This window comes from Macrobrachium rosenbergii, chromosome 56 (genome assembly GCF_040412425.1).
Source record: "Macrobrachium rosenbergii isolate ZJJX-2024 chromosome 56, ASM4041242v1, whole genome shotgun sequence".
Lineage (NCBI taxonomy): Eukaryota > Metazoa > Arthropoda > Malacostraca > Decapoda > Palaemonidae > Macrobrachium > Macrobrachium rosenbergii.
This window is the reverse complement of record NC_089796.1, coordinates 18,324,302-18,349,635: the sequence shown is the minus strand read 5'-3', so window position 1 is coordinate 18,349,635 and position 25,334 is coordinate 18,324,302. Positions and strand designations below refer to the sequence as shown.

General features: G+C 35.5%; 1 protein-coding gene across 15 annotated transcripts in view; it reads left to right on the top strand.

Annotated features, from left to right (window-relative positions):
• Positions 1 to 25,334, top strand: part of LOC136836607 (titin) — a 356,015-nt gene that overhangs the window by 224,811 nt on the left and 105,870 nt on the right. For all 15 annotated transcript variants that reach the window (XM_067101069.1, XM_067101067.1, XM_067101061.1 and 12 more), the window contains one exon: positions 22,373 to 22,551. In XM_067101069.1, the coding sequence (XP_066957170.1) occupies positions 22,373 to 22,551 (179 nt within the window). The remainder of the gene's footprint in view (positions 1 to 22,372; positions 22,552 to 25,334) is intronic.

Here is a 25,334-nt window from a genome sequence, read left to right as displayed (position 1 = left end):
TGTGAAGTTTGTGTTGTATCACTACTTTTATCGCCAAACGACTTGCAGATTAAGCATTAATTTAAGTTGTAATAAACTAGAATATGCATATATTTTCGGTAACTGTTCGAAGTTAACAATTTTTCATGATTTAAAAATTTAATTTTGGAAGATCACATTATAACTGACCAACCTAGAAGAAGAAAAGTCATTTGCATTTATATCAAATACACTGTTTTACACATACGAAGATACAGAGGAGAATTCATTATGCGTTATAAACGGACCAGATTTGCAGTATTGGCCAGAGAAGACCCACAAAACCAGTTTGTGGTCCGTGGAGCAGCTACAAGCGTGAAATCTTATTAGTTGTTTAATGATGTTGACATGGGTTTGGCCACTGTTGTGGTGTTTCTATTAGTGTGCTGTTGCCAAGGGCTTTTCAGCGCTGATTAGCCATATCTGATGAACTAGTTCAGATGATTAACGGGAGAGATTCGATTTGTTTCGCATAAATGTTTTCTTGGTCCCTCCCTCCCTTTTGTTTTTTTGGGGGGGGCAGTGTGTGAGGGTAGGCCTTGGGGATAGGAGACCGATGTTGTTAACTTGACTTGGTCTAATTTTTTTTCACATAGGTTGATTAATATACCTTGAATAGATTCCTGTTTTTTCTTTCAATTACTATACTATTACTGAATCATATTGTTATTCAACTTAGGCTGTCCAGTTTTCCTGTCTGTACCAACTTTTTTTCCTGTATCTGACTCAGAAATTAGATGTTAGTTATCTGTGCTTCAGTAACTGATATACGAAATGACTTGACCTATTTGTTTTTAGCCATTTTGTTGTTCATGTCCCATAGATTTTAACATACTGCACCTTAGTTGGTTGTGAATGGGTATGGAACCTGTCCCTTCTCGGAATGTAGTTCCCCCCTTACTTAAATTTTGACGAAATTGAATCAGGATGCTTTTAATAAAGGCACCCATTAGCTACGTAGATAAAACAGGATCATTGCTCATAAAAGGGACGTTAAACCTAATTAGGGTGTTGTAGATGTCCATTAACGTCTTGCGGTAGTGCGTGTGATGGTACTCGACGCATGCGAGCGTTCGTTTTTTGTGTGTTTGTATAAAATAACTTATAATCACGTAAATTTGTGATGAATAAATGCAAAATTATTTTATGCTAGCAGATTTAGAGTGTTGTTTTTCCTTGTAACCGTAAATTCACAAAGTGAATTGGAAGCATGTTACCTTTAGTTTTGGTTCAGTTTATAGATGAGAGTTGATCTAGTTTATAGATGGAAGCATTTTGAGTGATTATGTATGTTTTCCCTTTTTGTCCTATGCCAGTCTATAGAAACCAGTAAATTAGTCTTCTTTGATTTATTTGTCGTTATAATGATAGATTTTGGGGAATATTTGAGGAAACCTATTTTCAGATCTGTACTGTTATAGGGACCATTTACTAGAATTCTGTTGAGCTCATCTCTTGTGGAAATTTTTTGGGCAAATCTGACAACGCAGGCAGCTGAAATTTTGATATGTTGTAGAGTATCAAAAAATGAGACTCTGACGATTTCTTCGCTTCATAAGGGCATTTAGCTTTAATCCACATTCTTTGGAGTGGTAAAGAAAAGAGATGCGTTGTCTCGCTCTTAATTGTATCTATAATGCTCATGACACAGAGATCACAGCTCAGGTAACCCTTAGATCCCAGGAAAATGGACCCAAGCGCCGGTAACACCATTTACGGTCGCAAAATAAGATGCAAAAGAGACGACGGCTTTTTAATATAAATGACGCCACCTCGGAGGATTCTGACAGCGTTATAGAAGGAAGCCACCAGATGCTATCGCAGAGGGCGGGGGTGTGGGGGGACGAGAGCTATTGTAGGGAAGGCAGGGGTTTTTGGGGTGGGGGTGGGGGAAAGGAGACAAAAATAAATAATCAGTGAAAAAAAAGGGTGAAATGACACACCTGTTCATCATGCCGCATAGCACTGTCATGACAGGTCGAACTAGTGTGTGAGTGAGTCCATGGTTTCGGTACCACTGGTATAATGTTAACACTGCCATGGGCTAATTTAACTGAGGGAATAATTTAAGTGCTAGGCTTGAATGTCGCAAAATCTTTTATTTGCAATATAGGAAGAATTTGTTTTTTCTTTTCTCTCAGATTTCTCAGAGGTTACGTCTTTTCACTATTCTTTTGTTTTATGCTCAGAAGTCTGTTGCTGGCGCACCGTAATAAACATTGGTGTGTTTTGTGCATAAAATTTTTAGAGAGAAGTTTACTTTTGGTAAGCTTTAAGAAATTTGTTTAAATATAAAGGAACTGAGGTAAAGAGAAGTTCTTCGTATTTATCTTAGCCCTTGGGGTTCTGAGTTTTTTGTGATTTTGTCCAGTCTTTTCTTATATTAGATTAATGATATTAAAAAATTCCCTTGTTGTCTGCCTTTTTCTTGGCTATGGAGAGAGAGAGAGAGAGAGAGAGAGAGAGAGAGAGAGAGAGAGAGAGATTGTAGCGAAATAGGGTAATAATATGTTTATAATTATATCAATATTTAAGCTTTCTCCTATAACAGATAAGTACCCTATTATTCTTTTATCTGCGTTTCGTAGCTAGAGAGAGAGAGAGAGAGAGAGAGAGAGAGAGAGATTTTAGAGAGAGAGATATGTTGCATAATTATATCAATAGTTAAGATTCTGCTATAACAGATAAATACCTTATTATTCTTTCATCTAATTTTCGCGTAGTTATGCAAGAGAGAGAGAGAGAGAGAGAGAGAGAGAGAGAGAGAGATATATATAGGATAGAGAGAGAGAGAGAGAGAGAGAGGAGAGAGAGGTTATTTATATAATTATAGTTAGAATGTTTCTATAAAGAGATAAACACCATGTTAATCTTTTTATCTAAGTTTCATACAGTTATGAGAGAGGCGGGGTGGGGGGCCGTTGTTACTTTGGTATAATACATCAATGGCTAAGCATTTTGCTGTGAAAGATAAACACTCTATTATTCTTCTATTTAAGTTTTTGTTGTTATGAGAGAGAGAGAGAGAGAGAGGAGAGAGAGAGAGAGAGAGAGAGAGAGAGAGGTTATTTGCATGAATATATCAATAGTTAAGCATTTTGCTATGAAAGATGAACACCTCTTATTCTTCTGTTTAAGCTTCTTGTAGTTATGAGAGAGAGAGAGAGAGAGAGAGAGAGAGAGAGAGAGAGAGAGAGAGAGGAGGAAGTGACTCGAGAAGTGAGATAGTGAAGATAGGAGGGATGAGTGCCAGCAGACAGAGCAGTTGAACCCCTGTGCCTTTGCCAGGGGTGTCCTTGCTAGCCTAAACACTGTCACGTCTACCTGGTCCGCTGTAGTTGTTTCAGTTGCAGGCTGCGATTAATTTACCTGTGGAAATTCTTGGAGTTGTTTTAATTAATAAAAGTTTTGCAAACATACATACATACCTATATACATATATCCATACATGCTTACATGCCTGAGATAGATTCATACAAGGGAGACACAGGTGAGACTCGATTCCTGAAAAAATATTGTTTGTTTGATAACCAAGGCAATGAATTACAGACGTGGCAGGTATTCGACCATGGTGGATCATAACCACTGTGGAGAAGGGGCTAGCAGGCTCATTTCCAAAAGCATGAAGGGGAAAGGGTCATATATTCAGGTTTTTAATATATGAGTATATGTATATATATATACGTATATGTATACGTATATATACGTGTATATATGTATATATCTTATAAATGTACATGGTTATATATAAAACTAATATATATATATATATATATATATATATTATATATATATATATATATATATATATATATATATAATAATTATATTGATTTTTTCAACCTAAGCCTCTTTCCTTCATGCTTGGTAAATGAGCCTGCTAGCCTTCTACACAATGGTTATGACTATCATAATCGAATCCCTACACATAAATGATTCACTGCCTGGTTATCAAAATGGAAAATATTTTTTCAGGAATCGAGTCTAACTTGTGTCTCCTTTGTATATATATATATATATATATATATATATATATATATATATATATATATATATATATATATATATATATATATATATCACATATATATAATAACATATGTAACATATATATTTATTTATATATGTGTATATATACATATATATTATATATGTGTATATATATATATAATTCATCCTTTAAAATGTTCTTTTATTCAGGAGTGGTGTCAGCAGGAAAACGAGAGAATTCACTGCCATGTTCATCCTTTAAGTATTAAATAAAAATACATAATCTGTCTGTATATCCTAAGCAAAACTATCTTGGCATGTTGTGACGTGCCCTTGAGTATAATAATGAAGTAAACTTTATGCACTGATGATATCTTAGTTACGCTACTAGGTCCAGCCACTTCATATTAACCAATACCACTCTTCAAGCGTAACATTAAACCTAACTCATGGGCCCCAGAGCTTATTGTTCTAATTAAGAGCTGGACGAATGAGCCTTAGTTATTAAGAGATATAGACAGAGTTAATTGGTTATTTGATAGGTATCTGCTAGGGCTCACATGGGCTTAGCTGAGGCTAGAAGTAATGTGAGGTATAACACGAGAGGCAATTAGGCTCACTCGTGCAGTTAAGGTGCTTCCCCCGACCTGATCATTTTTTCAGGTTTTGTTATTGATCGCTAATTGCTAGTTTGTTGGTTGACTTCATTTCTAGATTTTATACGCATATCTTGTACTTACCAAGCCTGGGCACGTAATAACACACGTATGAATGCATTCTATATTATTATGTAGAAAGTAAAAGTAAGATGAGCGATAAAGCATAAAAAAGTGAACAATATTTAGAAATCTCTTTTGGTAGTATCTCATGTCATATATATATATATGTATATATATATATATATTATATATATATATATATATATATATATATATATATACTCGTATTATATATTTATACAACTGCATATATATATATGTATCATAATTTATATATATATATATATATATATATATATATATATATATATATATATCATTACTAATAGGGATTTTATTGTTTTAATAATTTGATTGTATTAACCTTCAAGTAGAAAGCGTCTGCATCAGTTCAAGAAATGATTTCATGCCCATGATTAGGGGGCGTTTAGTACTCACCGTGATAATGTTAATGGTAATTGTGCGCTGTAACAGATCTCTGGTCGCAACGTCTCTGTTGTATTTAATGGAACCTTAGCACGCGATTTCTTCATCGAATTTCATTTGTGTTTCATTTCTTATTAGTCCTAAATGCAAGGAATCAGAATAATTGGTATTCTTACTCTTTTTCGGCTTTTGCTATTCTCTCCTTATTTATATGCATTTTCAGCGTCAGTGTCCGTGGTAGTTTGGGGATAGATGAATTTTTTTTTTACATTTGAGTCAATGGCCTTTGAGCTCGTTCCAAAGGGAAATGTGCTTCAATAGTTAATAATAATAATAATAATAATAATAATAATAATAATAATAATAATAATAATAATAATAATAATAATAACGCACGGACGGCAATTACACATTTTCTGTAACCCTGGTCATCCGATCACGAAGTTATGTAACACTGGGTCTGTTCATAACTGGGATGATTGACCACCAGTGAATTTCATATGCCATCGGCATAAGCTCCTTGAATATCCGTGGGGCTGACAACTACGCCCCAGAAGTATTTGCAGTAAACATTGAAGGCAGCATTTTCTGGAGCCTTATGTCATTTGAAATCATAACATCGATTTCCGTCTCCGTTTTTCACATACAAAAGAGGATTTTAAGTTTTGTCATCATTCCTTTATTGGAGAATAGTTATCAGCGTCAAAAATTGCAAAATCAGGGATTTTAGAAAATATTCCTCCATATATACAAATTTAAGAGTGGATCTCAAAACATTAAATATTACACACACACACACACACACACACAGAGAGAGAGAGAGAGAGAGAGAGAGAGAGAGAGAGAGAGAGAGAGAGAGATATCTATAATTATTATCACACCATATGAGAGAGCTTACAGAAGATAAAAAAAAAAAAAAAACAGATAGTGAATAATTGCCGAATATCCCCTGTTAAGTTTACCTCATGAAAATTGAAAGGGAAACTGCTTGATAATTTAATCACAGACAGTCATCTTACACAACCTCATTCATTAAATTAAGCCCAGCGGAATCCTGGTATAAATGCCCAAGAGGGCGAGGCTATCGTGTCATTGTTGATTATAAGCCTGGCACTCTGTCGCTTCTCTGCTTAGGGTTCATAATCTGTTGGATTGAGGAGATTCTCTCTCTTTCTCTCTGTCTCTCTCATTGGACTGAAGCCAGTATCTTCCCTTGGCTCTTCCGTGACTTAGATTTTATTCTTCATTTTATCCCATCTCTGACGCAGGTGTTCATTTGGGCATTGTACGATGATTTTTTCCTAGTTCAGTCGATTCTTATGCAATACTTTAGAATGTGTTAATTTGGATTGCGTGTTATGAGTTTTACTTGCTTTTTTTACTCGATTTCAATGCAATTCTTTGTGTTAATTTTGATTTTATAAAATAATTTAGACTTTGTTGATCAGATTCATATATAAATTTTGATATATGTTTTCAAAATAAGATTTAGTGTTCCCTGATTTTTTTTTGTACTTCACGGTACAGGATGAAATTAGGATACGGAATAATTTTTATTAAGATATTTAACATACATTAACCTTGGCAATACCTTTAAAATATGGTATAGCCCTTCAATAAAATAATTCTTTGGAAGCTTTCATAACTGTATAATTTATCTTTTGTCCTGAGGTACAATTGGTGACCCAGGAATCGTTTATATTTGTAAATTTGTATGTGCAAGAAAATTGACATTGTTTAATATTTATTCTATCGACAGTTATCTTGATTACTATCAACAAAGGAAACACTGAACTTTTGCCAAGGTGAAAATAAAATACTACATTAGAAGCTTGTGAAATATGTATTCACACCCACTCAGTAAACTAGTAAATATAGACAGTATATATTGCTGCAGATGATTCATTATTCTGTCTCGCCATTATTTGTGATCATGGGAAAAATGTTGCCACGACTTGTTTTTAAGTTGTTCTCCATGAACTCAGGAAATGGCTGTCGTTCTAATGTTTGAAGAATGCAGGAACCAGAACTTTGACAGATTTTACCAAGGATAAATTGACACCCGTCTCTGTATGATTTATCTATTTAATTAATTTATTTATTTATTCTACTACAAGTGGTCTTGAACCAGGGGATTTTTCCCCTGAATCTGGAGCATATTTCTACGGTGCGGTTTTCACATATCACGGAACACGACAACAAAACTTATTGGAATCTGCCAAGGAGACATGTATCCTAGGTCTCCTTTGTAGATGCTGTTTATTGATTATATTTAATTTATTATCATAATCCACTTGTTCTACTCTAATTTATCTCAGATTACATGTTTTTCTTCATGAATTCCGCAAAATAATTATGCAGTGTAGTGCAGTTTTTTTTCTAGAGGACGGGGCAACCAGAAAATAATAAGTTGATAATCCTACTGTCTCTTCAAAGCGATATTTATCGTTATCTTTTTTTTTTTTTATTTCACTCCTGTAAGAGACCTCAGATCACATGCTATTAATTAACGAATTTTAAAGATGTCCCTAAAGTGCATTTTATGGGGAGTACACCAGTTCTCTTTTCTTGAGGTTGTATATTTTTTCGTATTTTGTTTGTAATCTTAAATCTTGTGTGTCTCTCCAGGCATTAAGGTTATGTTTTCTACAGTACGATTTTTGTGGCGTGTAAGACAGTAACGAAATCTTGATAAAATCTGCTAAGGAGATATCTTTGTCACTTAAATGTTTTCATTTCTTATAATGAATTTATTACGCTATAAGTTCTCAAGTCACAGGTATTTCTTCCCAAATTCCGAAAATTGCTACAGTACAATTTTTGTGGCGTACAAGAAGACACAACAAACCTAGATACAATAGCCTGCTAAGAAGATATCACTTCATTTCCGCGTTGATCTTATTTATATATTTTTTCCGTTTTTTGTAGGTAATTTATTATGAACAATCTCAAACACCATGTATTTCTCGACGAATTCCGAAAAGGTTCTACAGTAAATTTTTGTGGTGTACTAGACAACAGCAAAATCTTGATGTAATCGGCTAAAAATATCGATGTTCTTGTAGATTTTGCATTTATATGTTCTGTTTTGTTGTATTATATTTGTTCTGCTTAAATTAGTCCTTAATCAAATTCTCCTCTAAAAATGTTTCCTCGATACGATGTTTATGGAGTAAGAGACTAACAGAACAAAACCATGATAGAATCTGGCCAGTAGGAGAGATCGCTGTTCTCCGTTGTAGATTTCTGTTTAAGTAGCACTTTTTTACGGGGACGACTAGTAGTAAATGACTGTACTTTACGACCTGAGTAAGCCGACGATAATTTTACGACCTCCTTTGATAAATGACCCATTTTACTTGCTTGATGGGACCCGTTTAGTTCTGCTTTGTTAGTCTCTCTACGGTAGAGTTGAATGACTTGGTTGTTGCAACGCCAAGACGCGATTTGAATCAATCCGCGGGTGGGCAGTGATAGCGTGATGCCCCATGGTGGTTTTATTGTTGGTCTTTGTTTTTTTTTGTGTGTTCTTGAGTAAATTACATGTTACTAGGTCCTTCCAAAGATTAGGTTTGAATTTTTTGAATATGTGAACTATCTATTTTGTATGGGATATGACGTTTTAGGTAATTTTAGTTGGATCTTTTCTGATTTAAATAGAAATCTCTCTCTCTCTCTCTCTCTCTCTCTCTCTCTCTCTCTCTCTCTCTCTCTCTCTCTCTCTCTCTCTCTCTCTCGTTTGTATGGGATGTGACGTTTTAGGGATTTTTGGTTGGATCTTTCCTGATATAAATCTCTCTCTCTCTCTCTCTCTCTCTCTCTCTCTCTCTCTCTCTCTCTCGTTTGCATGGGATATGACGTTTTAGGTAATTTTGGTTGGATCTTTTCTGATGTAAATGGAACTATCTCATTAGTTTCAGTCGAAAAAATTCTAGTTGCAGAAAAACCTACCTAGGCTAACTAACCCTTCTTGGTGCAAGTGGCGTTACATATCACTCATGTTTTTGTATTCCACGAGAGGCTAAATTTACTGTAATCCTATTTTTAAGGGACTAAATATACTTGCTCCTCTGCATCCGCTCTCCCATCCCTTATTTCACCTCATTTTATGTCTTTACCTGTCTTGACTCATTAGCATAAGTACCATTCCTGCAAAAGAAGTAGACGAAGTAGAAAGTAAAGATATCAGCCTCTTGGCTTCGTGTTTGCATTCACTAACAAGAGGCATCTGCCTTAAAAGGTTTTACTCATTTATCATTATATGCAATCTTTCTTGTCCGCTTGTTTTATAGCATCCAAACTCACTTTTGCCGCATCAGATTGAATTCACCAACTTTTTTGTGATGATGCATTGCTCGTTTCTCAGTGCCTTTGCTCGCATCCCTACTGAGATATGGCTGTGTTTTGATAATGTTAATCGAATCGTGAAAACTCTTAACACATTAACAAATTCTCATTGACAAAGTTTGTTGGTATCATTTGTTGGTATCATTACTCTGAAAGGTGAGAAGCCAAATATCAAGTTTTAACGGATGTTTGCAAAAAAAAAAAAAAATTAACTGTCAGTAATTGCCCTTTGTAACTTTTTCTGTTCTTGGCTTAGTTATTGATATATTTCTTGATTTATCATAGTTTGAAATGTCACTTCCTTTTTGACAAAATATCCTCACTTGATAAATCTCTCTCTCTCTCTCTCTCTCTCTCTCTCTCTCTCTCTCTGTCTCTGTCTCTTACTGTGTCTCTGTCTCTCTGTCTGTCTGCCTGTCTGTCTCTCCGTTGTAGAGTAGGCCATCTCGCCACCAAACAAGAGCTGACACGATAACAGCCTAATCTAATCTTAATGGGCTTTAAAAGTTTGGCCACAGCATCCACAAGAGCATCGACTTTCTCGTGCATCTCTTTTATCTCGTCGTCGAGAGGAAGAGCTTGGTAGGCGCTGCTGGGTTAAATCTGAGGTGGGCCGTGTCCCGTTTTCAAGAAAGCTTTCCTCTATTTCATTTCCTTCTTTTTACTCTTTTATTCTTTATGCCAGATTCATTTCTTATTTATGTTTACAGCTCTTCGGTTTTTCCGTCAGTTTTTTCCTTTTCTATTTTTTTATGAGAGGTCGGGCCCTATTTGTTATTGCCTATCGCTTACTTCTGATCTACTTACGAGTTATTTCAGCTCAACAACTTGAGAAACGGCTTACCCAGGAGCTTCCGTGTTTTTTGGGTCTGAGCCTAATCTTATTCAGTTCCTGTCCTGCCCATTCCGGTCATTTCGCTGGCAAAACTTAGTAGTGGGAATTAATACATTACTCTGTTCCGAATCCTTGACAAAAGACAAGGGTAAAGCGTACGGTTAACTCTGCCATGTAAAAATGCGTACTTGTCAGTGAAACAAAAGCAGAACTTTTGCGATTCTGTCATGACAGATTTTGGGTCACAGTGAGGTAGGAGAGCCTTCTGAATTAGTCAGATTCTCAGGCCGTCGTTTCTGTGAAATAGCTGGGGAATGGAGAATCAAATAAAAGTTTTTAAAGTTAAGTGAGAAGGCGAAGACTTAACACACCAAACGCCATCAAAACTAGAGCCGAATGATGGCCTAACGAAAGCCATTAGCTTGCCAGAACGCCATTCATTTAAGGTCAAGAACCGACCTACCGAAGAAATTCAGATTTTTTGGGAGCCTTATGAAGTATATTGTGTTTCAGCGTCATGTAGATGGTGATGTTTTTCAGGCAGCAGATGATCTACGTAAACTCAGGTCTACAGAAAGCTTGGAAAACCAAGCCGTCATACTTGATTTTTGGGGGATGTTGGGTGGGATGGGAGGGAGGAAGGCAGTTTTTTTGGTGATGATCTTGTATATCTACTTAGGCCAGAACTCACTGGTCATTGATCTAATGTCACTTTATTAAAAAGAAGCAAACGAGACGGGCCTGCAAATACATGGCGACCGCAAGAAAGGTGTGTTTTTATACTTCTATTCGTAACTGATTCTAAATCCGCCTTTTCAAAGGAGGCAGTTTAAATAATTCAGGAAGCAGAGGCGAGGAAAAAATTACACATTATTCTCCTGCACCCGGAAATCAAGATCCGCCACCTAGAATTTATGCTCTATTATGGATAATTAGCATATGCATGGTCTCCAGAAATTGAGGAGAGCACGTACCTGTGCCAGGGTCAGAATCTAGTTGATTGTCAACAAAATATTAAGACTAGCATACTGTTCTGACTGGTATGTTTTTTATTTTTTATTTTCAGTTTGATGAACTTTCATCTTGTCAGCCGAGCAAACTGTATACTTGGGAAAAACTGTTGGGATAATTGTTTCTAGGAACTTTGGTCTTTGGGTAAATTTGCAGCCTTTGGTACTCAGGGCTGTTGATTTTTGAAGAAACTTTATCATCTTAACGGTTTTAGACCGGACTTCACACAGTTCTATAGTTTTCAAAGGCACAAAAGTCCATGTCATCTGTATATTCTATCTTAGGGGGCCTAGAAGTGTGGCTGTAACCCGAAAGAAGCGACAGCTCGTCTCCTGAAGGATGGAAGATTATATGATCCAAGGAAAAGGGAAACAAGAAACGAACGAGATCACTAAAGTATAACTAAGTGTATAGCTGTTTTATCAGAAACCTATTCTTATTCGATTTCGTTGGCAGCTGATAGATTACGAATGTTTTTGTCATGAACAAACAGTCCACGCCAAGCTTTATTTTTCTGTACTTTTTTTTCGTCTTAGGACGATATAATTTCTTGAATTAACACGACGTGTTTGAATGGCTTTGTTGAGCTATTCATCATTAATTTTGATTGATATATGTGGATGGCTGATATCACGGCATCTGAAGTTAGACAGAAGACATTCCTTGGGATTAGCTCTTGAGTCGTTAGTGTCACCAGATCCTTTAATTAAAGGTTGCCATGAACATTCGATATGGGGATCCTGAATCAAGGTGAGAGAGAGAGAGAGAGAGAGAGAGAGAGAGAATGTCATACATTCATTTGGTACGTCAGTAGATGGCTGCAAAGTCCTAATAGTAATGTCACTTCTTTTTTAATCGTCAAAGGGACTCATGCAGCATTAAGTGTACTATAAGTGCGCGATCTAAGAAAATCTAATCTCTCTCTCTCTCTCTCTCTCTCTCTCTCTCTCTCTCTCTCTCTCTCTCTCTCTCTCTCTCTGCGTGCTGATGGCGAAGGAAGCCTTTTAAGGCATTGGTTCACTTTACAGGATGAAAGAATTAGATCTTTCCTAATCTCCAATTTGCATCTTGAATTACTACTACTCCTGTTGCTGCTGCTGCTGCCGTGCAATTTTCATTGAATCTAGTACTTTATTTGAGGAGATTTGTCCTTAGCTTTTAAAGTATTCTGAATTGCTTTGGTTCTTCGTTTGGTTACTTGCCTTGTGATTTTTGTTTTTGTTTTGCGGGTTTTCAGAAAAACTTTCTGTAAGCCCTTTTTTTAAAAACATTTTGAATTTTTCGAAGATTGATAAGCTAGCTGCTGTTATAGATTTAAAATTATCATGCCATACTCCATCAGGAGAGAGAGAGAGAGAGAGAGAGAGAGAGAGAGAGAGAGAGAGAGAAATTCCCTATTATCTTATTAGGTTACCTTTACACAACCAAATACTCCCCACTTTATCGCTTTTCTTCTTTTTATCACTCACGTATTCTTGATTTTTATTGTGTACCGTACCGGCAGAAATGACGGTAATATAAGAGAGTCGAGACGGCAAGCCTTGTCTCAGATGACATTAGCAGGGACCAAGTTACCTTCTTTTTGCATACGCATACAAGGCCATTGGTGAGAGAGACTGGCCCAGAGATGGACGATAATATATTTGTATAGTCTGTATTATACTCAGCTTGTCTTTGATTTGCTTATAAGTTTTACATGTGGGCATCATGTTCCATGTAATCATGTCCCTAAACGTAAGTGAATCTACATATATATATATATATATATATATATATATATATATCTATATATAACATAATATATATATATATACATACATATATATATACACATACATAAATAAACACATACTCTATATACTGTATATATATTATATGTATATATATATACAGTATATATATATATATATATATATATATATATATATATATATATATTCTACGGGTAATTAACTCCAAGTTTGGGTGTGTCAGACTCCTCAACAAGAAAAAGCAGAGTAGCATAATATACTTGATAGGTTATAAGTGTGAAGGAATAATTGTACATTTATTTAAGTTTTGCTTCGATTTTTGTTCCGTATGGTAGCGTGCTCATCTGGGCTTATATGAGAAGGACATTTGTTTCCCCCAAAAAATGTGTTCAAGAATATTTGCTGTGATGCCAAACAGTTTATTCGAAATATGTATATTAATTAAACAAGGGCGTTCGTCGATTGCAAGTCTTCCTCAAGGCTGAGCAGTCAACCCCACCCCCTCAGAGGTCCTTTATCCAGATTCAGATAACTCCCAAATTCTGAGTACACGCTACTAGTCACAAGGCCCACCTCGTCAAATTTTTCGTAAATATCCGCAGTGTTGCTAACGAACCGACAGGCGAACAAACAAATCGAAGCAACAGTAATATTGTCGGAGGTAATAATTCGCGAACTATTGAGGGAGGCAGCGAATATTTTTTTCTTTCTCTTTTTCGTAGTTTCCTTAGATATCACAAATGGAAGCAACTGGTTTTATGGTGTGCTTCGTTTGCATTGCTAATTGGCCAAATTAATTTCTTCTCCATACGGACTCAAGATTGATGTTCAGGAATATTTGTCGTTATATGAAGGTATTTTGGCTATTCAAGTCTTTATGCGGTAAAGGGCGTATAGGTTAATGAATATATCGGTTTTTCTTATTCTTCTTAGTTTTAAAATAAATGTTCAAGAATTTCAGTGGAAAGGAATTCCTGATTAAGTCATATAAAAATCATTAAGAACTTTGTGAACGATTTTTTTCTTTAAGAATTTCAATAAGATACTGAACAAAAATAGAGAAATATTGTACTCTCTCATGTCTGTATACAACCCTCTTAATGTGTAATTGAGCCAAGCACTTAATACCAGCACCCTGGGATGAAGTAGCAGCACCACAAACCCCACCAGTATGACCCCGCTTCCTTTTAAAGCAGAGTCGACGTGTGTGTCCTCCATCGCGTCCACTTAACTGACATCGTGTAAACATTTTGCTTCCCCTTGCATTTAAGAGGCCCTACACAGGCCCTGAGCAGAGATGCGACAACTATGCTTAGAATTTATTTTTGGGCTGAGGCTGCCATGATGGACCTTTTTGTATATCCTCGTCTTTGGTGTGTGATGGAGAGTGGCCTGGTTTTGGGGGAGGAGGGGGGGACGTGTGGAGGGGAGTGGCGTATGATGGAGAGAGGTGGGTTGTTGCAAGTGGCGCTTTAATTTGGGGTGGTGTGGGCGTTTGGTGCCAAGAGGCTGATTCCGCCCACTTGTCGTATGTGGAACCTGTGTTCGTTTATAATTATATTTTTAAAATATAATTTTCTCTGTGAAAGGTTTTCTCAAAATTTGTTAATTTACAAAAGATTCAGGTTATTTTAACACCTACAGTGTACAGAATATTTATGTATTAAAATTATTAATTTTAATTTGGGTAGGTTTCCTTACTTTGTACACTATGTGAAAATTTACGGAATTATATGTATATACATATATGTAAATTATATATATATATATTAAATATATATGTATATAATATATGTATATGTATAAATATCTATCTATCTATCTATTTGTATATATATATATCTATATATATACATTATATATATATATATATATATATATATATATATATATATATATATATATATATATATATATATATATATATATATATACACACACACACTGTGCTCCATTCCCTCAAATAGCCAATAGTACCTGTAGTTAGACGACTTTTATGTCACAACCATTGATTAACTAGAGTAATGAGGCTTGCAACTTCATCCCAGAAAGCTTGATGATAACTCTAAAATGAAACCTTCTATTATCACACCCATAAGGGGAAAGGTGCATGGTTTTATATATACACATACATACATAATGTATATATATACATATATATATATATATATATATATATATATATATATATATATATATATATATATATATAAGAGAGAGAGAGAGAGAGAGAGAGAGAGGAGAGAGAGAGAGAGAGAGTTTCATTTTGCACATATATCGTGCGTGCATAATAACAAGCTCTGCAGAAATTGTTTAAGATTTGAATATACTTTAGAGAATTTATTTACTTAATGATATGGAAAATAACTACCCAAGAATCTCAAAAATCGGCTTCGTTTAGGCAATAACGGTAATACAAAATAATCCAAAGTTTAGTTTACCTATGTAGGCCTGCATTCCCTTTCCCTATGCTAAGATACAGTTGGCTACAGTTGTACTGCATACCTTTACTAGTTTAAACCCATCTTCTTTTGGGACAAATGGTAAAAATTGAGAGCTGCAAGAATTTATAATACAAGCATTTGGCCGTGCGTCATAGTCACAGAGGTTCATTAGGGTACATCCAACTTCACCTAGAAAAAGTGGCTCTCAGTAAAACGTTACTGCGACCAAACTCGTGCCGCTATGAATGCATCCGAGGGGAGCGTTGACCCCCAGCTGTAACAACTTCATGAAATGCACTTCCCATCTCTCCGGCTCTGTTCTAATTTTAGTTTTAGGGATGGGACCAGTGAGCGGAGGGAGCCAGCTGGTTTCATATCAAAATCTAGTTGACGTAAACTATTTTCAGAAATATATACTGTGTATATATATACACAGTATATGTATATATATATATATATATATATATATATATATATATATATATATATATATATATATATATATATATATATATATATATATATATATATATAACTGTTTGAATCCATGTCACTTGTTCACAAATATTAATAATAAATTTCTTTTAGTATCGGAATTCACTTACCTTTGGGAATAAATTAACACCTAAAGGTAAGTATAACTGATGAGTGCTTCTTCGCCCACTAAGGTTCGAATCATGGCCTGGTGTACAAACAACGGTAGATAGTAACTTGAATCGCCCAGCTGATCCTTGCCAGTTATACTTCCCCTTGGGTGTCAGTTATTTCCATGCTATAGTGAATTCAGTATTAAACGATATTTGTTGCTCAATATTTGTAAATATAAAAAGTACCGTGTTGGATCTACATTATGTTTTTCTCTCTGGCAACACCACAACAAATTGTCATGCATCGTTCGAATTTAATCATTTCCTCATTCCATATAAGCTCTTCCTTGGGCGAGTCGGTAGAGTTGTGGCCTTGCACTCGATAGGCCCGAGTTCGACTCTCCGGCCGGCTAATGAAGAGTTAGAGGAATTTATTTCTGGTGATAGAAATTCATTTCTCGCTGTAACGGGTTCGGATTCCACAATAAGCTGTAGGTCCCGTTGCTAAGCAACCAATTGGTCCTTAGCCACGTTGAATAAGTCTAATCCTTCAGGCCAGCCCTAGGAGAGCTGTTAATCAGCTCAGTGGTCTGGTAAAACTAAGGTATACTTAACTTTTTTCCTCATTCCATATTTTGTATCTTTCACTCATGCGAATACATCTTGTTTCACTATTCAATTCCTCCCAGCCCGAGAAGAACCCTAAAAGAGTTCAGAGGTCTGGTTAAACAAATCATTTATAACTAACTAACTATTCACTTCCCTCCACCTTAGAAATAATACCGAATGGGAATTATAATTGATAAGTGGTTCGTCACCTTGTTGATTCGATCACCGATAGCAACAACCTTCGACTTCATTTACGAACGCTTATACCATTCGGCTTTCAAGAAAAGTAAATAAGTTGATACCGACTCTGCTGCACATACGTGCCCGTCGAATGGTGGTGTTTGTACTTGGCTTCAACCCACCCCCACCATGACAGCCGATTGGTATGTTTGGAACACGTAGCTATTTATTAATTTTTATCACTTCACCGTGATATTCTTATATTCACAAACATTAGGACATCATTAAGCCACTGATGTTTAATATCCAATTCGCTCTACCTCAGTATCATTTCTGATATAGGATGAATTGGATATTAAATAACATATGTAGCTTAATGTTTGTGAATATCTCGTTTTGAATATCCAAATATATTTTCTTGAATAAAACTCTCTTTTGGTTTTCTCGAATGTGCCTTTCAATGTACCCTAAATACCTGCATTTTTTTCCGATTTCGATCTTTTCCGCTCAGGTGAACCTATTCTTTGAGTATTCTCAAGTCTCCAGAGTCATGCTATTCTTGCCTGTCGATGAACCCTCCTCAGGTTGCAGGGAATTGAAAGAGCATCGCCTCTGGAACGGATGGGTCCGTCCAAGGCCCTTCTCATTATGTCCGGCTCGAAATTCTTTGTCGGGGCTTTTTATCTATTTGTTTGTATTTTGTTCCGCTTGTTTGCTGGTTGACGAAGCTCATAGTTTTTCCCATAATATACGACATGAAGTATATTAATTTATTGCAAATTTTTGTATGGATTATATTGTTTTCATAGTAAATTATGTGGTTTAAATTGATATACGTTAATTTCATTGATTTCGTATAATATGCGATATGAATTATGTTATGTTTTCGTGATTTACGATATGGATTATGTTAGTTTATGATTTACGATGTAAATTAAGTCAATTCACCACAACTTTCAATATGAATTACATTAATTTGCAATGATTTACAATGGGATTTTAATTTTTACCATAAATTAGGAGGTGGATGAAACTTATTTCTATAAGTTACCTCGGTGTGCCTCTTGATTCTTTGCTTGACCTCGTAACATCCTTCACAAAACTGTATTTCTATTAATATTCTTGAATATTTCCTTTTGTAGGTTTTCCCCTTTATTTCACGCATAATTGTTCTATTGCACCAACAACTTATATATCGTTTCTAAACTCACTACTTAGAGATTTAAATTCTTAACATTTACCTTGAAGCCTCAAAGCATTCCTACTAGATTAGCAGGAGTAGGTTAATGTCCTTTAGGAATTCCTTCCAAATTTGTTGTACTGAGGCCTTAGCGTCCCGCATCGCGCATTCCTACTCATTACCGTAATGCTACACACGGTGTCTGGCGTCCTTATAATCCAAAAAGAGGGAATAAAACAGTTGGAAGCCTCGTTTTGCTCTACCCCGACTCTGCGACGTGTGATGTATATTAATGCTAGATGTGTAAATGGGAAGAAAGTGCCCACGATCAAATCCTCTGGAGACAGAGGCATAAAGACGGTTGTGTTAGAGAGGAAGCGTGACATTGAGCAGCAATGCTTGTTGGAGCCACAGTAGTTGTGATATTAGTAGCTGTAGTCTTTATTATCACCCAAAAATTTCTAGCAGTAATCTCTTCCTTTTTCTGTTTCTCACTTCTTATTATAACTAACGTCAACAATATTGTTCTAATTATAGTAACTATCATGCGAATTCCTACTGTCGATTTAGAATGGGTCGTGGATGCCTGTCTCTGCTACTTTTGTGAAAAGATCTTAAACATTCTTACTATAACTGTTTGCAAGGCTTGTCTAGTTAATTCTGTGTCACTTACAAAGCATCTCTATGGCTTTTGCAGCTTTTTAACTTTTTCTGCATTTAGTGGTTTTTTTAATACTTTTCAACGTGAAATTTTTGACTGCGTAAGATTTACCTTTTGACGAGGGTTCCTAGACGATCAACTTTTTTCGAATAAATTTTTGCATTAATATTGTTTAAGAAGCATTCAGAATGTACCCAAAGCGATAGAATGCTGACATTTGCCAAAAAATGTCTTATCATCTATCATGCCCTTTACTCTCTCTCTCTCTCTCTCTCTCTCTCTCTCTCTCTCTCTCTCTAATTTTTTTATTTGAGTATGATATTTTTCAGCCCAGCATTCTCATTTTCATGAGGCTCGCCTAAACCACTAACTATTCCTTCTTGGGCCTAAACCCCCCTATTTAGAAACGCAACTCAAAAATGTTCAGCTGAAATATACTATGCTTTCTAGATTTTTATTTGGTGTTGTTATTTCTCCTATTTTTTTTATTTTATACATTCTGTATTTCATTTTCCTTACTGGGCTGCTGTACCTAATGGAGCCCTTGGGCTTGCACCATTCTAAGTGTCCAGCTACGGGCAATTTGGAAAATAATAATAATAATAATAATAATAATAATAATAATAATAATAATAATAATAATAAAAGTTTTTTCCTGGCGCCATAGTTCGTATGCAGCTTTATTTTTTAGCCTTTGTATCCGTATCTTCTGAAATGTTGCTATTTTATTTAATCATTTTTAGGAGGAATTTTGTTGATTAATCCATATTTTTAGCTCATACATCCAAGTTTATGAGATACTTTATCAGTTATTTTTTGCTGGTTAAACTAGGCAATAATAATACTAATGATGAAAATAATAATAATAATAATTCAGTGATGCCGCTGACTGTAATTAGATATTTTCCATCAGTTTCTCCTACCATTAGAGACTAAGTTTGTATTGAATTATAGATCATATCTCAGAATGTTGTTAATATATAAGCATCTCTTTAGACATGTGCATCGTATCTCTCTCTCTCTCTCGTAAAATAGATCTTAATCCCGCAGTTTCCCTGACCACATCCTTATATGGCCGAGTTGTTAATTGGCGAGGCAGGTAATGACTGATGCAGTTTTTCCGTTAGGTTGTTTGCCCAATCAAGAGACCAGTTGTGGGATACGCAGTTCGGGAGATGAGGCCCGAGATAATGCCTTTTGGGATCCCCCAAACGGAAGATTTTTTCCATTTTTTAATTTCGTGGTAACTTTAGATTTTGCCTATTTTATTATTATTATTATTATTATTATTATTATTATTATTATTATTATTATTATTATTATTATTATTATTATTATTATTAATTATTCAAAAGGTGTCACCATCCATACTGAACAATATTGAAAGGCCTCCAGTTTGAAAAAACGGTTTTACAGAACAGAATGCTCACATAAGAAAACAGAATAAATGGAAGGCAACGATTAGAAAATAAGTAAAGAGAAAACAAGATGAGCAAAACGAATAGATAAGAAATAAGGTGAGATCACCAGACATGAGTTTTTTCATACATTAAAAACAGTGAGATAGAATATCTTTTTTTTCCGTTTTGGATTAGAAACAATTATTTTCAATCCCGTGGGTGAATGTTACCATGCTGATAGCGTTTGGTTGGTCATGTTCAAGATTAAAGAAACGTGTTTGTGCGGCGTTAGGTTAAGAAATGCCTCTTGAAACAAATATGGAGCTTATTTATCAAACAGGTAGGATGGTGCATCCATACTTGGCTGGTATTTAGATTAACGATCGCAGATGAGCAGTTCAGTGTTGTGACCTCTCTCCTCTCTCTCTCTCTCTCTCTCTCTCTCTCTCTCATCTGATACACTACGCTTTTCCCCTGTTTGGAATAAGCACCCTTATCTCTCATGAAGGTGGAGAATTTTACGTGATTAAGCTGCTAAATGAAGTTGTCATGATTCTCTCATATTTCGCGTCTTCTTATGGACTGGAATTTTTTTTTTCCTGAACGAGGTGCAAATTTAGTTGTGCTTTTTTCTCGAATGTTCTGGGGCTTTTTGCTGTTGATATTTTATGGCTTATTAAGGAGTATGTTGGATGACAACTTTTCGTTGATCGAAATCAGTTTCAAGAATGCTTTTGTTTGCTTTTTACTTACTGTCTTCTGAAAGTGCAGTTTCAAGAACTGCTTTTGTTTGCTTTTTACTTACTGTCTTCTGAAAGTGGTGAATTAGGAGTTACAGAGGCAAATTCATTTGTCAGTCGAAGAAGTCTGTTCAACAGACAGATTTTGATTAGCTGAAAAGGGAATTCTTAGTCAGTTGAAATGTCGTAATTCTTAGCCATTTATGAAGGAAAACTCTTATGGCGGTTAAAAAATTTTCTCAAAAAAATATATTCTGAAAACTATTTTTTAGTACTCGGTTTTACTTTTCCATTATATTTTATATTGCCTTATCACATCACGTCAGATTTATTTAAGTTACTTACATAGATAAACAGATAACTATGCAGGACCTAATGACTAGATCATTAGTGTAAAAAATTATCCTTTTTCTTTAAAGTTTGAAACACGTCCTTACATAATCATATTTTACTGAATCGTGAAAACCCACCCCCGTGAAGATGTCATTATCGTTGCAATTTTCAGCTGTTTTGATGTTTCTTCTATCTAGCTCCGCCATTATTATTTCGATGTATTTGTTTAAGAACGTCAAAAGAGAACATTTATTTTTATTTTTAGTTTTCGAAGATAGAGAACCGCCCTTTTATCAGTCAAGTCGAGCCATTATGGTCGTGATAAATTACTGAGCTTATTCATACACTGCGAAAGAAACTAGGCACCTTATCTCGACCTTACTGCTGTTAGCTGAAATTGGTATTGGGTTCCAATCGTGTATTCGCGCGATTAAGCGTTAATGGACGTAATAAATAAGAAGGAAGACTAAAGAGGTTTGCGGGTAAATGACGAGAATGAATTTTTCTTCGTGAAGTAAAGGGTCGAACCCATTTGCTTTTATCTTGTCTATATCTGACCAATGGCTTCAGTTTTTAAGGTTTAAGGGTTCTTCATATTTGTTGTAGGTTAAAATGTAATTTTGTGTGTTTTGTCTGTGTGAATGTCTATATAAATACATGCATACTGTACGTGCACATTTCTGTGTTTCATGTATGTACGTATTCACTTGTAGAATGGTTATCGTTCTTGTAAGAATAGTTCGCATTGAAGAAATAGTAGCTTTTAAAGAGGACGCAAAGCGAAGTGATGTAGGCAGCCACCGTTCCTAATATGATACGAACAATTGTATTTTTATTGTTTCATTTCAAGGATTGATCAAAATTATTATTATATATATATATATATATATATATATATATATATATATATATATATATATATATATATATATATATATATATATATATATATATATATATATAAATATATGTGCGTATACATATATATATACATATATATATGTATGTATGTATATGTATACATATATAAAGTATGTATGTATATATGTTGTGTGTGTGTTTACCTGTGTGCAACCTCATTTCCATTAAGGCCAGTAGGTGAGTAATCTTTCAAATTTCTCTTTATTTTCCAATCCAACAGAGCAAGCAGAGCCCAGTGGAAGACCTCCTGAACCAAGCCGACCAGCTGATCTCAACGCAACGACCCAGAGCCGAAGTGTACGCGGCCATGGCCGAGTCTCTGGGTCTCGCCTGGAAGGATCTCAACAGCCAGCTGGAGACCAGAAAGGAAATTCTGGACATGGGCGTGGCGTTCCACTCGTGAGTCCTTCGGAAGTCGTTTCATTTCATTACATATCTGTGTCTTGCGATACATGCACAGCTGACAAGCTCCAGAACTTATTTAATTTTCATTGATTTGCAATCATCTGTCCGAGTCTCTCGTTTCCCTTGAGGTTCATTGTCAGACATTTTCCTTCCTTTCATAAATTTCTTATTTTTTTGTCCTTACAACTTTGCTCTTTTTTTTTTTTCATCAGGCAGACAAATGAGATCATTATTTTTCGACATTTTTAGAAATTATGGAATATTCAGATCACTTTATTGTTTGACTTCTTATCTACTTTTGTCAGATATTTGTATTGATATGCACTTGACTTTTTGTGTGCATTGCCATTTGCACTTATTATTTGTCATACGACTTTTTTATGGCTTTAACTAGATACTTGTCTTAATTAAGTGTTCATGGTTTTGGTGTGTTTTAAAAAATGGTTCCATCATACGAGTTGCTGTGCTATTTATTTGTTACCATGTTCTCTACCCTTTTAATCCACGTGTTCTTGTTTAGGTCAATATTCGTATATTTTTCATGTTGCCTTTTTATCATTTTGTAGTTTATAAACCCCCGTATTTATTTATCATTATTTAGTTTTGAGTCCTCATTTAATCGCATCCACTCTTAACTGTGTAAATCTTAAATGGGCATTGTATTCACTCACTGGGTAGCATTTAAATCCTCGTGGTAGCCTTTCAAAAGAAAAAAAAAAATTACCAGTAGCATCAGACTGCTTAAAAATAATGAATTTCATAGCATTACAGATATGGCTTATCTTTTGCTCATTCATATAATCTTCCGTCAGTCACTTTTAAATTAGTAATCATTCATTAAACAGAAATTTGACAATCGATGTTCGGAAAATTTGAACCGCTAATTAATTTTTTCTGTAAAAACTGGCGGTTCTTGTCATTTAGATTTTAGTCTAGGATGATTTTAGATTGCAGTAAAATTATTTTGGTGTTGCAGAAGTATTTGCGTATATTAAAGACTGATTAAAATTTTAAAAATTAACCATAATAAATATATTAACAATTAGATGTAAGTATACAGTATCTGAACAGCTAAGATCTTCATACAGAGCGTTACAGCCTCCATCGAAATTAAATGTATCAGCGTGTAAGCATCATTGAACATAGGCAAACCGTTCCCTAGGTTCTTGTAATGGAGAGTAAGATTTTTCGGAGTTTCACTGTCAAAGACAGGGAAAATTATTCCACACCTTCAAGTGGTTTAAGGAAAGTAAGATCTCTGCTCAGAGACGCACTATCACTCATTTGTTGGTGTAGCCGACACAAGGCAGCTTCAGTCGCTCTATGAGAGATGTAATGATAAGTAGGTTCTGAAGAAGTTGGTAGAATTATTATTTGTTATGTGCCTGTGGCCGTCGAAAGTTTGTAAAATAATCAAGCTTGTTTTCTGCATCGTAGTAGTTGTGAAATATAGGTTATTCATACTTTTATATTTGCTGTAGACGGCACTTAAATCTTGGCTGACAAATGGTCCGGAAAAGGTAGTTGTGGTCACGTCGTTAGGTCCTAATTTCATCAGCGAAAAGTGCCAGGTTGAGCCAGAAATATTAGGCACGTTCCGTCCAATTCCATTGCCTCTGTTGATCTAAGCAATGAATTATGTCCCTGGTCGCTAGTTAATTATTGCGGTCGTAAGTTGGGCGAAGAGGGACATGGGCTAGTAACTTCTCATAGAAGATTTGCTGAGAGCCGGAAGGTTCACACCCTCAGGAACCACCGCCTCTGAGTTGTGAATACCCTATTACACACACATACACGTTATATGTATATGTATATATATGTGTGTGTGTGTGTGTGGTTGTGTGCAAAGCCTTATTATAATGCTCATTTCATTGTATCTCATTTATATTGAAATCTGGCAATATATCAGTAACTGAAATCTCAGATGGCCTTGTGTCAGCCGTGGCGCAATCGCCTTTGAAGAAGTCAGGACACGCGTGACCACTACCTTTAAGGATTACTTCAGTTGAATGCGTTGCAGTCTCTCTCTCTCTCTCTCTCTCTCTCTCTCTCTCTCTCTCTCTCTCTCTCTGTTCTCCTCCTTGTATAAGTATGATCTTTTTTAGCTTCTGTTGAATGCCTCTCTCTCTCTCTCTCTCTCTCTCTCTCTCTGTTCTCCATAAGAATTTAGTTACTGTTGAATAGTTTCTCCCTCTGCCAGTTCTGTATGTTGGTAGAAATGTTTGTTGAATACTTCCTTAACCAGTTCTTGTTAGTTCTGGAAAAAACGTCTTTAGAATGCCCTTACTCTCTCTCTCCTCTCTCCTATATACCTTCAGATTCAAGGAGTAACTTGTTGCATGATCTGTTGAACATCTCTCTCTCTCTCTCTCTCTCTCTCTCTCTCTCTCTCTCTCCTCTCTCTCCTCTCTCTCTCTCTCTCTCTGTATACCTTCATATTCATGAGTAACTTTGTTGCATGATCTGTTGAATATCTCTCTCTCTCTCTCTCTCTCTCTCTCTCTCTCTCTCTCTCTCTCTTTCCTCTGTATACCTTCAGATTCATGAGTAACTTTGATTCATGATATGTTGAATCCTCCCCTTTCCCTCTCTCTCTCTCTCTCTCTCTCTCTCTCTCTCTCTCTCTCTCTCCCTCGTTAACCAGTTCTAGAAAAACGTCTTAGAATACCCTTACTCTTACAACTCCTATACTGTATACCTTCAGATTCATGAGTAACTTTGTTGCATGATCTGTTGAACACCTCTCTCTCTCTCTCTCTCTCTCTCTCTCCCCTCTC